Genomic DNA, 14,656 nt, shown 5'->3' on the forward strand with positions numbered 1-14,656 from the left:
CGGGCTTCTGTTCAACGCCATTTCCCACTGCGATGGGCACCCCAGTTCCCTCTCCACTGGGCCCCAGAAACAGGGTGCTCTTCCACCTGCGGGCCCAGGTAAGGGCACCTGTGCGCTCTACTTCCACTGACTGACCGACCCCAAATCTTCAGAACAGCATTAATGTCTCCTATTCAGCCCTGAAATAAACTTACCGGTGATAGAGATTTCATTTTTTCCTCGTAATTCATTCACCCTTAAGGAAAAGTCTCATAAGTAATTAAATTGATTTTCCTTTCGGTTTGGGACAGATCTGTTTAGAACAGCAAAGTCACAGAAAGCACGACGTCTGAGCAGGATGTCTCTGGGGGGCCGACGTTTTCCTGACAAGCTGCTGGAAGAGCACCCCTGGGGTGAAGCTCATGGGCTGCACAGATTCTACGCACGGGGGTCTGCAGGCACCCTCCGGACCCCACACGGCTCTTAACTTCAGTGTGTCGGAATCCTTCTTGGATACTGCTCAGCTCTGATTACTGAAGCAAAACCTTAGACGGCTGACATTAAGGGCACAGCTAAGCGGCCAAAATGGGGGGACCAGAGTTGCCATTCCTAGTTACCCACGACAGAGTCCCCGAAACGTCCCCAAAGAAATAAACAGCAGTGGTGAAACTTGGGGCCTTCAGGAGTCAAGAAGCATCTTTATAAAGAATGGATAAAACACCTCAAGACAAAGTGAAGACCAAAAAGTCACACACAAAAAGATGGCTCCGTTACTGGTACTTCATGGGGACAGCAGACAGGGCAGCCCGATTTCCAAATGAAGGAAAGGACGACGAACCGTGGCATGTGGACTTCCCCCAGGCCTGGAGTCCACCCTGCGGGACGGCCACACGACCCTGACCAGTTTGTTAGCTTCATGAGCTTCGCGTCCCAGGTGTCATCTGGGACTCCTTTAAAGGTTAAACACACATAAAGCGTTGTTTTTATGTATGGGCATTTCTGCTAAAACAATTAAGTCCAGGCCTCATTTCCTTCCCAGGAGAGGGAAGAAGAAAGAGAAAGGCGCCCCCTTCCAGGTCCAGGTGGTTCAAGTCAACTTACCACAGCACCAGTTTTGAAATTTGGAAAGCCCGCTGGCCACCAGCCAAGCACATAGCCCCGGCCGGCGCGGACGTGGCCCACCTGGAGCCCGCTCCATCCGGCCAAGCACCAACTCCCAGCGGCTCCGAGTCCGCTGGCCGTCAGCCCCTGCCCTGAATTCAGAATATGTGAGCTCTCGGCCATGCACGGACTGGGAAACAAGACCAGGGGCCATCACTGCTTTCAGGAGTCCGGCCACAGCAGAGGTGGTACAGAGCTCCTTCCGTCCATCTGTCTCTGACTAGCACTGACTGAAACCCCCATTTCTACAAGGCTCTCAGATACCCCAGGGGACCACCAACATACTCCTCACTGGCAGCTCCAAGAACCCAGAGCATTCCAGGAAAAATAATCACCATCTGTCATCTGAATCCAACAGACCCTTTTCATTTTTATGTATTTTAAGTCATTTGACAAGTAATTTATAGAATGAAGACTAAAGTAAAGGTAAAGAACAACTTTGTTAGAAATGTCCCCCCACATTTTCCTGGTTACAGGTTCATCTCTGGAAGTTCCTAGTTTGTCAGGACTTCTGGTTCTTCTTGCACTTGCATTGTCGAAACAATCAATTCTAGATTTCACATACATTTCTCCTAAGTTTCCACTTGTTACCTACCTCTAGCTCTTCTATTTGTTTTCAGCATGCAATCCTTTTGGAATTCTGGCGTACAATTTGGATGAAGCGAGGGCAGCCATCTTCTCTGCGACAGAATTGTGAAGGATTTTCAGATGTATGAACACCAGTGATGCTGATGGAACACGCCATGACTTTTCATTTCTACATCCTCCTCTTCACCCCTTCCAATCGTCGCCGCTTGAACACACACCTGCTTCCAGCACTGACCACCCATCTCCAAGTTGGAGCCACAGCATCACGAGAGACGAAAGAATACTGCCATGTATCTTCTTAGCAGAAGGGGAGGGACCACGTTCTTGTCACAAAACTCGATGGGATGAAGTCTTCCCTGTTGAATGATGAGAAACGTGTTTCCTTCACGTCCTGAGAACTGTCGTTCCCTCACTGATGCTTGAGTTTGAGAAGATTCATTGAAGGTATTGTCAGCTGAAGACTCAGTGAGAAGCTGCTTATATGACCAGTTTCACCATCATCTTTACTATCCCGAGCAGCTCCCATCTCACTTTCTGATCTAACAGGCCAACGTCTCCCTCTGCCAGTTTTCCTCTCTGTGTCATTACAAGTGGAAAATAAAGAATTCTAAATTCCCTACTGTGTTCAATAAAAGCTTAAAAAAATAAAAACAAAAAAGATGACAAAAGTGTCCCCAGACTTCTTTTATATCTTCTTGAAAGGTAATGGAATCATTTAGAAAACACCATAAGTAAACTGAAGGATCGTGTAAGAGGGATGGTTTGTTTCACTATTAAACAATTCTTCTAGATCAGGGGTGTCCAAACTTTTTTCAACGGTTTTTACTTAGAGCCATATGTGGTAAAATACACAAACAGCCGGGCCACTCACTCAGGTGAAGTACGTATTGCCTCACCTGGTTTATTTAAGTAAACTAAATATATTTTTGGAATTTGCTGCGGGCCAATTAACAATGGATTGCGGGCCGCAGTTGGCCCGCGGGCTGCAGTTTGGACACCCCTGTTCTAGATGATCCAACTCTTTTTTTAAATCTCTTGTTTCAGTCTTATTTTTTTTAACCATAGTTAGAAATAATTGATGAGTAATGATAAAAATAATTCCTAGGAAAGTGAAATTGCAAAATGTCTTAAGATACAGAAAAAAGTTACGATCATGAAGATCTGACAATATACCTTATAAAAAGGTCCAATGAACCTATATCATAGTTATAAGATAGAATGAATCTTATTCTATTTTGTAAAAATAAGTCAATTTTCTCCTTGATCTTTGAAGAATAGAATGAAAGTCATCCAGGGAAGCTCTCTATTACCGAAAGTTCTTCTATTCCTAGTTTGTTGAGTGTTTTTATCATGAAAGGGTATAGAATGTTGTCAAATGCTTTTATTGCATCAATTGAAATGATTATGTGGTTTTTGTCCATTATTCTGTTAATATAGTGTATTACACTCATGGATGTTGATATATTAAACCAACCTTGCATTCCTGGGATAAACCCCATTTGTCATACATAATCTTTTTATTCTGTTGTTACATTCAGTTTGCTAGTATTTCATTGAAAATTGTTACATTTATCTCCATATGGGATATTAGTCTGTGGTTTTCTTTCCTTGTGATGTCATTGTATTGTTTTGGTATCAAGATAATTCTGGCCTCGTAGAATTAACTGAAAATTGTTCCCTCCATTCTATTTTTAGAAGAGTCTGTGAAGGAGTGGTGTTCTTTGTTAAATGTTTGGTAGACTTCACCAGTGAAGTCATTTGGTCCTAGACTTTTGTTTGTGGAAAGTTTTTAAATTACTAAATCAATCTCTTATATACCTTGCTCTTATGTACGAGGTCAGACAATTAAGTTCGCAAACTCATCCTAGAAAAAGTGCTACACACCTCATTGCTGAATATCACTTTGGTCACCTTCAAAGTACTGCCCCTGGGAAGCTATGCACCAACGCCAGTACCTAGTCCACCCTTCAAAGCAATTTTGGAACTCTTTTTCTGGAATGGCCATCAGAGCTGTCATCATATTACCCTTGATGTCCTGAATGTCATGAAAATGTCTTCCTTTCAATATTTCCTCTGTCTTCAGATAAAGAAAGAAGTCATTGGGGGCCAGATTAGGTGAGTAGGGAGTGTGTTCCAATAGTTATCTGTTTACTGGCTAAAAACTCCCTCACAGACAGTGCTGTGTGAACTGGTGCATTATCGTGATGCAAGAGCCATGAATTGTTGGCAAAAAGTTCAGCTCGTTTTGTCTAACTTTTTCACGCAGCCTTTTCAGCACTTCCAAATAGCAAGCTTGGTTAACTGTTTGTCAAGTTGGTACAAATTCATAATAAATAATCCCTCTGATATCAAAAAAGGTTAGCAACATTGTTGCAGTGAGTTCATGAACTTAATTGTCAGGCCTCATATATCCATATAGATATTGATAGATTAATATTACACATATAAATACATATATTGAAAGAGATTTATTTTAAGGAATAGGCTCACACAATTATGGAGATTGGTAAGTCTGAAATTTGTAGGACAAGCCAGCAGGCTGGAAATTCAGGCAGGGTTTCTATGTCTTAACGTGAATTTCTTCTTCCTCAGGAAATCTCAGTTTTTATTCTTAAGGCCTTCAACTGATTAGATGAGGCCCACCCATATTGTGCAGGATAATTTGCTTTACTCAAAAACTACTAATTTAAATGTTAATCACGTGTAAAATATACCTTCACAGCAGTATCTAGACGGGTGGTTGACCAAACAAGTGGACACCAGAGCTTTATCAAGTTGATACAAAATTAATCATCACAGATAATTTGTGTCTTACTAGGAATATCTCCATTTCATCTACATTATCTAATTTGGAGAGCTGTTCATAGCATTCCATCAATGCTGTTGATTTCAGTAATTTGCGCCTTCTCTCTTTCCCTCCTAGACTGGTCTAGCTAAAGGTCTGTCAAATTTGTTAACAGCTTTGAAGAACCAACTTCGGTTTGGATACATTTTTCTGTCGTTTTTCTCTTCTCTGTTTCATTACTTCTGTTCCAGTCTTTATTTCCTTCCAGCTGTCTGTTTTGGCTTCAGTTTGTCCTTCCTTTTCTAGTTTCTGAAATTGAAAAGTTACTGATTTGAGATGTTCTTTTTAATACAACTATGAATTTCTCTTGGAGCACTGCTTTAGCTGCATCCCCTAAGTTTTGGTATGCTGTATTTTCACTTTCATTCACATCAAAGTAATTTCTAATCTTCCTTGTAATTTCTTCTCTGACACATTGCTTATTTACGGTTGTGTTTTGAAATTTTCACATATGTGTCCATTTCTTCAACTGTCCTGTTATTTATACCTAACTTAATGTCACTGTGATCAGAAAACACGCTTTGCACGACTTCCATATTTTCAAATGTACTCAGGCTTGTTTTATAGCTAGCAAGCATACAGTCTGTCCTGGAGACTGTTCCACATGAACTTGAGAAAAACGTGTACCCTGCTGCTGTTGGGCGCAGTGCTCTGCAGATGTCCGTTTAGTCTAGCAGGTTTTCAATTTGTTTAGTCTTTTTCTAGTTCCTTGTTGATCTTCTGCCTAGTTTTCCTACCTGTTATTGGAAGTAGTGTGTCACGACAACTTTGGAAAATGCTAATATATTAAACAAAAAGCAGTATTAAAATATGCATGCAGGGCCAGCCCAGTCGCTCAGGTGGTTGGAGCGCTGTGCTCCTAACACCGAGGTCACCAGTTCAATTCCCACATGGGCCAGTGAGCTGCACCCTCTAAAGCTAAGATTGTGAATATCAGCTCTCCCTGGAGCTGGGCTGCCGTGAGCAGTCAGAGGTCAGCCTCCGCGGGCTGCTGTGTGCTGCCTTGAGCTACCATGTACTGCTGTGGGCTACCGTGTGCTACCAGGAGCGGCCGGTGGCCAGCGTGAGCGGCCGGCAGCCAGCGAGAGCTGCCGTGAGCCACTGTGAGCAGCCGACTGCTGACCGCCTCAGCCAGGGGGAGCGCAAGGTTCATAACACCAGCATGGGCTGCTGGAGCTGTTTAGGAGCTGTGCCCTACACAACTAGACTGAGAAACACGGGGTTCGGGGGGCGGGGGCGGAAGAAGGGGGAAAAAAATGTGCATGCAAAGTATGATTGCTACCATGTGAAAAAAGTGCATTGACAAAAGGCCAGAAGGAAATTAGCAAAATGTTCCAGTGACAGCTTCTGGGATGCAGAGCTATCCTGTTATTGAATTTGCCAGTATTAAGTCCATTTCTTTCCATCACGATGTTTGGAAACAGAAAATATGACCACATAATCTCCAGCTCTGATCCAGTAGCATTCCCAGGGCCCTCTGCGCTCCACTTCCCCCACAAGGAACTAGAACTGCACAGGAAACCGCTGGACTCCAACGCTCTGGTCTCCACCTTTACTGCTTCTGAGATTAACTGTGGACCACAAAGCATGTACGTGAGGGACAAGGAACGCTCAAGGGAGCCACGCATTCAGCAGCCCTGGGTCATGAAACACATGGAAAAAACGTGCGATGAGGTGAAAGCTAAATGCAAACAAGAACAGTCAAAACAATTTCTAAAACTGTAATTTGTCAATGAGAACCTGGCAGCGGCTCTTCTCTCGCTCCCGGTCCCTCGAAGCCCAATTTGTACTCCGATAATGGGAACGGGCGAGAGAATGACTGTGTTGTGACACTGGGCTCCCAGCAAATGTCCTGCTTTATTTCTCCTGTGTGTCCCGGCTGGTTGCGGGCTTTACGGCCCCGGCCGACCGCACACGGAGTACGGCTCCCGCACACGGCCATCTCCACAAACTGCAAGCGAAAATGTCTTCTCTGGGCAAAATTAACATGTTTACAAACAATCTATGGTCTTGAGATTCTGACTTCCACACAGGGCTATAAAAATAAACATTCTTAATGTCCGGAAGTAAATGCATTGTTTATTCCAGTCCCTTTCCATATGTGCTTCTAAGAGTAATTATTTTAAGAGAAAAGGACCTGAAATCACATCAATCATAGCTTACACATGCCGATGAGAAGCAGCTGTAAAATACCCCTCATCTTCCCCAACAGTCATTGTCCTGCCTCCCGAGTGGCCCCACCACATTCAGTCATCCTGCTGTGGATCCAAAGTGCCCTGTCAGAACTGTTTCTAGATTTAAATAGCACAGAGGATGTAGAGGACAAAGCGGGGGGGATGCTTCCTCGTTTTTCACTTTGCTGAAAATACTTAAACTGAAATGTAGTCCTCTGCTGAAATTGTGCGATTCAAGGTGACAGAATAATGGGTCTTAATTTTAAATCAAATTTAACATTGTTAAAAGGAATATGTTTGAAAAATACAGGCTTTACTTAAAAATTACACCATGCCTGGGGGTTAAAAAAAACCTAAAACAATCCAACAACAGTGGAATGGTTTCATGAATTATGCTACATTATCTCAACAGAACACTGTGTGCAGGAGGTAGAAATGATCTTTACGAAGATCTCCTAATAATACAAGGAAAAGCTTGTGCTACAAGGTTAAATGGGGAAAAGCACAAAACAGAATTTCATACATAATATGCTCTCAACTATGTAAATAAAATGCACAGGGGTGATAAAAGACCTAGAGCAAAGACACCAGAACAGCTGTTCTCTGAGTGCCAGAGTGGGCCTGCACCCCATCTTCTGATGGGTGCACACACAGGCCCACATGCAGAGGACAGGCGGCAAAAGACAGCGCAGGCTCAAGGCCGAGCAGTCCTTCCTCCCAGTCCAAATCTGGATGCTGGGACCCACATGCTCTTAGAGAGAGAGGAACACACTGAAACGGATTCTGCTTTCCAGCCAGCAGCCTGGAGAAGAGGCTCAGGCTGGCTCAGAGGTCTGGCCACGGGCAGGACAGGTGGCGACGGCTCACCACACGGTCACCTGAAAGGCTGATACCCTGAGTCCATTCCGAGGCACCAAAATGGAGCCCAAGTAAGATGCAAGACTGTCGCCAAGCCCTTCCACAGGAAGGGTGAGTATGGGATGGAGAGCATGGGGGCCTTTCCCCAGCCCTCCCTGCATGGCGGGCAGCGAGGCTCGTAATGAAAGGAACAGCTACAGAGAGAAGAGACATAAATAAATGTGTTCTCCTCAGCACTGGGACTGTCCAGCCCTTCGGACACTCTAAAGTTTCCAATTTCTCCATACTGAACAAGTATTTCCATTAGAAAAGCCATGTGGTCCAATTGTACAACACACACATACCTTCAGCAGGATCCTGCTCGACTCGGGGTGTGCATACTGAGCTTCCCTGTGCAAAGCGTGACACACGCGAGGATGCAGACAAATCAGAACCCTCCTGCATGGCTGGCAGGAATGTGACACGGTACAGCCGCTCTGGAAAACAGCTGGCAGCTCCTCAAAGCGTTACACAGAGTTTCATGAGACCCAGTGATTCCACTCCTGCGTGTTTCCCCAAAAATAAGATCTAGCCAGACAATCAGCTGTAATGCATCTTAGCATCGTTATTCATAATCACCAAAAAGTAGAAAGAACCCAAATGTCCATCAATGGGTAACTAGAATATGGTATGTCCATATAAGGAAATGTTATTTGGCCCTAAAAGGGACTGAAGTGCTGGTTGAAAACATCACACTAAGTGAAAGCAGCCAGTCTCGAAAGGCCCCATACTGTATGAGGCCACTTATGGCAAGGTCCAGAAGAGGCAAACCTATAGAGAAGGAAAGCAGACCCGTGACTGCCAGGGGCTGGCGGGGGAGGGGTGGGGTGCAAGGGGAGGGACCACTATTGGGCGGGCACACGGTTTCTTTTCAGGATGATGGGAACATTCCAGAGTTAAACTATGGCGATGGTTACACTACTGGGTGAAAATTCTAAAAACCACTGAATTTTTCACTCCAAGTGGGTGAATTTTATGGCATGTAAATTATATCTCAATAAAGCTATTCTTTAAGCAGTACCAGTAACTTGGGTGGAGGTCAGGGGCCGGTGGGAAAACAGGAAACCAGGACGACCGGACACTGACAACCCCTGAAGCCAGATGAGGCGCCTGGGACCTCACCACACCATCCTGTTCACTTCATAGGTGAAAACTTTCCGTGATAAAAAGTTCTTTCAAGTAAAGGTGCGAGGGCAGGTGAAATGGGGGAGGGGTCAAAAGGTACAAACTTCCAGTAAAACACGTAAGTCTGGGGGGGGTGATGTCCAGCATGGCAACTACAGTTAATGTTACTGTTTTGTATATTTGAAAGTTGGTAAGAAGATAGATCTTGAAAGTTCTCATCACAAGAAAAACATGTGTAATTATGTATGGTGACAGAGGTTAGCTGGTGATCATTTTATAATGCATACAACTATCAAATCAGTATGCTGCACACCTGAAACTAATATAATGGGTCAATTATGCCTCGACAGAAAAATAAAGTCATTAAAGCTCTGAGAGGCCTGTGGCCCAGCTCTCCATCCTTCCACATGCCCGACTCCCGTCCTGCCATTCCTGCAGAAAGGGCACTCGCTCTGTCACAGCGGACTTGCCACCATCCTCCCTCCCGTCTCTGGCAGGTCACCACTAACGTGCACACTGCCAAACCCTTTGGCAATTTCCAGGTGGCAGCACTGATCTCTCCTTGAAAGTGTCCCCTTCATTTTGTGACACCTTTTTCCTGCTTGTAACACCACTGCTCCGCTTCCTTCCTATGACCCACCATGGTTCCCTTTGGGGACACACATGGCTGTCCTTCCCCATCTCCTCTGCTCTAGGAGGCTCGCTCTCCCAGCCCCCCTTGCAGCCAGGGGTGGGAGTGGTCAATGAGGGAAAGTGGGGAAGGCTTATGAAAATGCGCACACTCAGCTGACATGCCCTCTGGCCTCTGCCCTGTGCCCTGCACACCTCCCTCTTTCCATACCTAGAACACAGACCCACAGGAGGCACACAGACCTGCCATTTACGTGCAGGAAAGCCACAGGCTAAGACAGTGAAGGGACACAATACAACTATGTGTCAACAGCAACAGTTCCGGGACACTCAGCATGTGTGACACGTGGCTCTAAGCTCACTTGGGCCTCACAGCACCAAGGAGACGGGGGCTGTTTCATCCCCAAGCTCAGGTCCATGAATGCAGCTGGTGGGGGCCGAGTCCGGTTTGAATCCAGGAGGTCGGGCTGCGTGCAGAGCTGCGTCTCTAGCCTCAGTGTCCATGGTGACCCACCCCAGCAGCGCAGGCGCCTGAACCACTGACGCCAGACTCCTTCACAGACAGCCACACCCCTCCAGGCAGGACGGCCACGGTTCTCAGTCCTCGCGCCTAATTCAGCCAAGCCTGGGAGAGCCTGGACACCCGGCAATCACAGGACCGGCCCTCGCCCTCGCCCTCTGCATGGCCCCCACTCCAGGACGGCCCCCACTCCCAGGACGACCAGCCCCCAGCAGCGCAGCCGCCTCCCAGCTCCGTCCCACTGCCATCCTCCTTGCTCCAGCAGCCGTCTCTCTGGACAAGCGCCACACTCACGTCCCTTTGTCCCATCTTGCCATCATCCCAGCAAACACATTCCGATCGCCTGGGTCTCACGACGGAACTCAGTGGCAAAGTCAGCAAGACAAACTTATTTACCACATTAATTAAATGGTCTATTTAACATGGAATATCAATTCTCTAATCACATCTCAGTTGAACTTCTTGTTTCAATTAACAACTCTGAAGTCCACTGACAGCGGTCCTACCGTTCTAGGGCCATTAAGAACGTTTTCATTATCTGTCACAGGAGGGGCTGAGAAGCAGAAAGGGAAAGGCTCTGGGGAGCCGGCCTCTCCCCAGCTTCAGCAATAACCAGGGAGTGAGCAGCACAGGCCCTCATCAGTTGCTTAGCAATGAAAAGCCCTCCTATGAAATCCTAAGTGGAAACAAAGTGTGAGAGAGGTCGCAACACAATGCGCGGAATGCACCTTCTCCGCCTGGAGGAAGCCCAGTCTCCCCAGACGGCAGGGACAGGCCCCCCAAGGCCGACGGGAGACTTTCCTGGCTAAAAACAAACGAACACCAACCAAGTCAAGTCGGGAAGGCTCAGATGATGACACATTAAAATTTAGCTTTGAATAAAAACATCACAACTAAAGAGAAAAGCCCAGTCTTTGAGATTTACTTTTTATTCACAGATGGATTAAAAAGTAGATCCCTCGCTTATATTACCAGAATATTTTTAAATGTAAAATATGTTCAAAACAGAGAAAGACGTATTACAGTTGGCTGCTGTGACACAAACGGAGGAAAACACAGGCGGTAAAGAGAAGCAGCATAACCCAGCCTAAACCTCCATTAAACCAATTACTTTGCATGTAATTAATATTCCCATAAAGTGAAATGTTACTAGTGTATCAAAAGCAGAAAGGTGATGAAATGCTGCCGAAGTGCAATTAAAGGAGATTGTTTCTCCCGTGTAAGCAAAACATTCAACTAATATTCTATAACCTTAACCTCAGCCATTTAAATCCAAACCATTAAAGCCAGAGCTCAGACGGCCAATAGAATGAAACCACACTCCCCAAATATACATGATACTTCTCCTCATACATTAAGAACAAGATATTAATAACCATAACTGCGTCTCAGTGACTTCAGTAGTTGAGCACATGATGTAAAGACTTTCTAAAGCTGGCCTCAGTGAGGAAACTCTTCTCCTCTGTTGTTAGCCATCATCCACGACATTAAGCTTGACGGCAGTTGCCAGTGCTGCACAGCTCTGCACACTGAGGCCACTGAAGTGCATGGTCAATGTCGTGAGAAGGGAAAGCAGGACGTGCTCTTACCTATGTGTTCGCAAATGAAGACGACAAAGAAAGGAGTGACCAGGTCATTTATCCCCTGCACATATCCACTGGCGGGGTGACGGATCGCCCAGATAAACAATATCCTTTCAAAAATCTGAAAGAAAAGTGAACAAACAAGTGGTGAAGCAAAAAGCAAACACATCAAAAACTTTAAAATGCATGCATTCTTTTACATAAAATACATAGTATCAATAGTTTTCACTGCCGCTAATATTAAAATACAAATATAAATAATCAGTTGCTGCTTAACTTTTTCATAAAATTCCAATTATTTTATTTTTTTATGACACACAGCAGCAATACACTCTGTTTCCCCAACCCCTGGGCTCCGTGCCACCACACGAGCTGGCTCTGACACAAGATGCTCTCTGCCCCTCCAGGCCCCTTGGGTACCGAGTGCACATGGCTGCCTGGCACCTGGTCTACGAGTGAACATTCCTGAGGAAGGGGTGGGGGGAGGGAAGTGGACCATCACTCAGGCTCGCCCGCCCACTCTCCTCCGTCTTTGCTCAGACAGGTGGTTAGTTCACCCAGCTGCACACAGTTCCATCACGCAGACCGGACCCCCTGCGCGAAGCCCGGCTGAAAGGCCCACACGGCCCGGCCCCCAATGGGGCCCAGTCCGCAGCACAGCACCCGGGCCTCCCCTGGGGGTCCCTGCCTCTCAGTCCCCCACCCGCACCCCGACCCAGCACCACGTTCTAGCAACAGGCGTCTCTGCCCGCCAGGCTGTCACCTGCTAGCAGGACCGCTGCCTAGAAAGCCTTCCCTCCCTTCCTTCCCGGGCTTTCAGATTCACTTCAGGCGCTGCCCCTCAGGGAGGCTGCTGCCAAAGGCTCCCTCCCCACCACGTCCTGCTTTGTGAACCTGGTCCCCTTGTCCCCAGGGGCAGTGCCCTACAGAGCCTTCCTGCGGCCCTAGGGGTTCACCCACCAGCTCCCGCCTGGCTATGGCCTCCCTGCTGCCCCTGGGCCTCCTGCCACCAAGGCTGGCAGTGCAGGCTTGCCCAGAGTTGAGGCCGGATTACATCCTTCCCAAACAAGCCACCCTCACAAAGGCCATTGTGTTTGTCCCCGAGGAGGGCAGTCCCTTCCTGCGTGGCCCACATCCCTACCTACCACTGAGCTGTAGTGTAGACGCCCCCCACGCCCAGTCAGCACCAAGTGCGGCGTTTACGGAGGGGCCTGCGCCCAGGGCCCACAGCCGCCCGCCACATCCGCTGTGCTTTTCCGAAGGAACAAAAACGTCAGGCGGGCACCTCCCCCAACGCAGCACCCGTAACCGCGGGCGCCGGTAAGTACCTGCTGGATAATAACACTCCTGTGGATATATCCATACACATTTTTCATTTTAAGTCAACAGCTTTCTAGCGAGAACTGAATATGTTAAACATGACCGAAAGACCAAACTCACTCAGCAATGCGGCCCCATTAAGCATTTCTCGCGTGTAAACACTGAGCAGTGGATGACGCCCCAGCATCGGGCACGTCACCCCCGCTGAAGCTGGATGCTGGGCTCGCAGCCAGCGCAGGGACACCTCGGTTGGCCAAGAGGACAGACGAGGAGGCAGGTAACCCTCTCTCTGGGGCCCCAGCCTCTCAGCCACGAGGCAGAAACACAGCAGCCACGGCCCTGCCGGGTCACCTGGCCACCAGCAAAGCCCCAGAAACAGTGGCAATTTGGTACAGATGCCTTTACCAGCTTGACCCAGGGAGGCTCCCTGCCCGTGTGGGTCTCAGGACGGAGTGTTTTGTGATTCCCGGGCCACTGAAGGTCTGAGAATGCTGCCGGGAGACCGGGCTGGCGTGGGCTCCTGGCTCAGTCCATGGCAGACTTCTCTGAGTCCAGAGCAAGCCGAGCTAGGTGCCACCTGAGCCTCCCCTGGGGCAGCTGAAGTGGGCACTCCAGGGCAAATCCAACGTGGACGAGGATGAAGAAGGCGGTGAGGAGGCGGCCACGCCGCAGGCAGGAAACACACGAGCACTTGGACAGCACTGTTTACAGGACGGCACAGGTAATGACCTTCTGATCCCCCGTCCAAGCCGCTGAGCAGGCTCCAGCATACCCTGCCTTCCAGAAGCTCGGGGCCAGCCCAGACGTTTACGCTCTTGAAAGAGTGTATTTATATTGCTTTGGGGGGACACTGAGCAGCCAGACTCCCTATTAATTAAGGAAAGCTACCACTCAGCTCAAGTTATTTAGACTTAACTCTACCTGATCACTCTCAATAACCTGAAAATTACATTTTTAAGACTTTAATCCTAGCAATATGTAAATATAAAGGGACAGGTAGTTCAAACATAAAACAAAAATGGCTTTTAAAGATGCAGACCGGCTGAAGTGGTGAGAAGAGCACGTCCCGTGGAGGGTTAGTGACACGCGGCACAGCCTGGCCCTCCCACTACGGAGAAGCACGCAGTGGGGCCATGGCGCCCGAGCCAGTCCTCAGAGAGTCGTGGAGAAAGCTGTGACTCCTGAATGCCACGGGCACTGAGGCGGCCTCCAAAGACAGCCGGCTTCAGCGCCTCCTGCAGGTCCACTGCCACCAGCCGAGTGGCTGTCGTCCCACGGACAGCCTGCTGTGACGGTCTCCCAGCTGGTCTCCCTGTGCAGCCCCTGGGCTCCACATCCCACAGAGCGGCAGATGGAGCTGCTTACCCGTAAAGGACATCCGGTCACACAGGCTGTCCCTGTGGCTTCCCAGGACAGAAGGATGCAGTGCCAGCTGCTGGCCACAACCGCACGGCGCTGGGCCTGCCGCTCCCTTCCTCACGCCATCACCTCCACGGGTCCTCTCACCAGACCCACCACTGCGTCCCTACCTCAGGGCCTTGGCACGCTCTTCGGCCTGGGATGCCCGGCTCCCACCCTTCCCCTGGCTCCCATGATTCTAGAACAAGAGCTTGTTCAAAGGCCACCTCCTGAGAGACAGACACCTCCCTTTATCACCCCATCTCGAGCAGCACCCCTCTTCCACGTCTGCAGCTCTTCCCCTGACGAAGGGTCTTCCTCCATCTCATTCACTGGGGTGCCCTCAGTCCTGGCACATCACGGGCATGGAGGAGAACTCTGGAAACCTCAATGGAGGCTGAATGGAGGTGCACATGACCCAGGTCCCCTCCGCCCC

The 14,656-nt window shown here is 48.2% G+C and overlaps 1 protein-coding gene across 2 annotated transcripts in view; it reads right to left on the reverse strand.

The window, feature by feature from the left end:
- Nucleotides 1-14,656, reverse strand: part of TBC1D22A (TBC1 domain family member 22A) — a 273,872-nt gene that overhangs the window by 154,049 nt on the left and 105,167 nt on the right. For both annotated transcript variants that reach the window (XM_033117741.1, XM_033117740.1), the window contains one exon: nucleotides 11,509-11,623. In XM_033117741.1, the coding sequence (XP_032973632.1) occupies nucleotides 11,509-11,623 (115 nt within the window). The remainder of the gene's footprint in view (nucleotides 1-11,508; nucleotides 11,624-14,656) is intronic.

The sequence above is a fragment of the Rhinolophus ferrumequinum genome, chromosome 10 (genome assembly GCF_004115265.2).
Source record: "Rhinolophus ferrumequinum isolate MPI-CBG mRhiFer1 chromosome 10, mRhiFer1_v1.p, whole genome shotgun sequence".
NCBI classification, from domain to species: Eukaryota; Metazoa; Chordata; class Mammalia; order Chiroptera; family Rhinolophidae; genus Rhinolophus; species Rhinolophus ferrumequinum.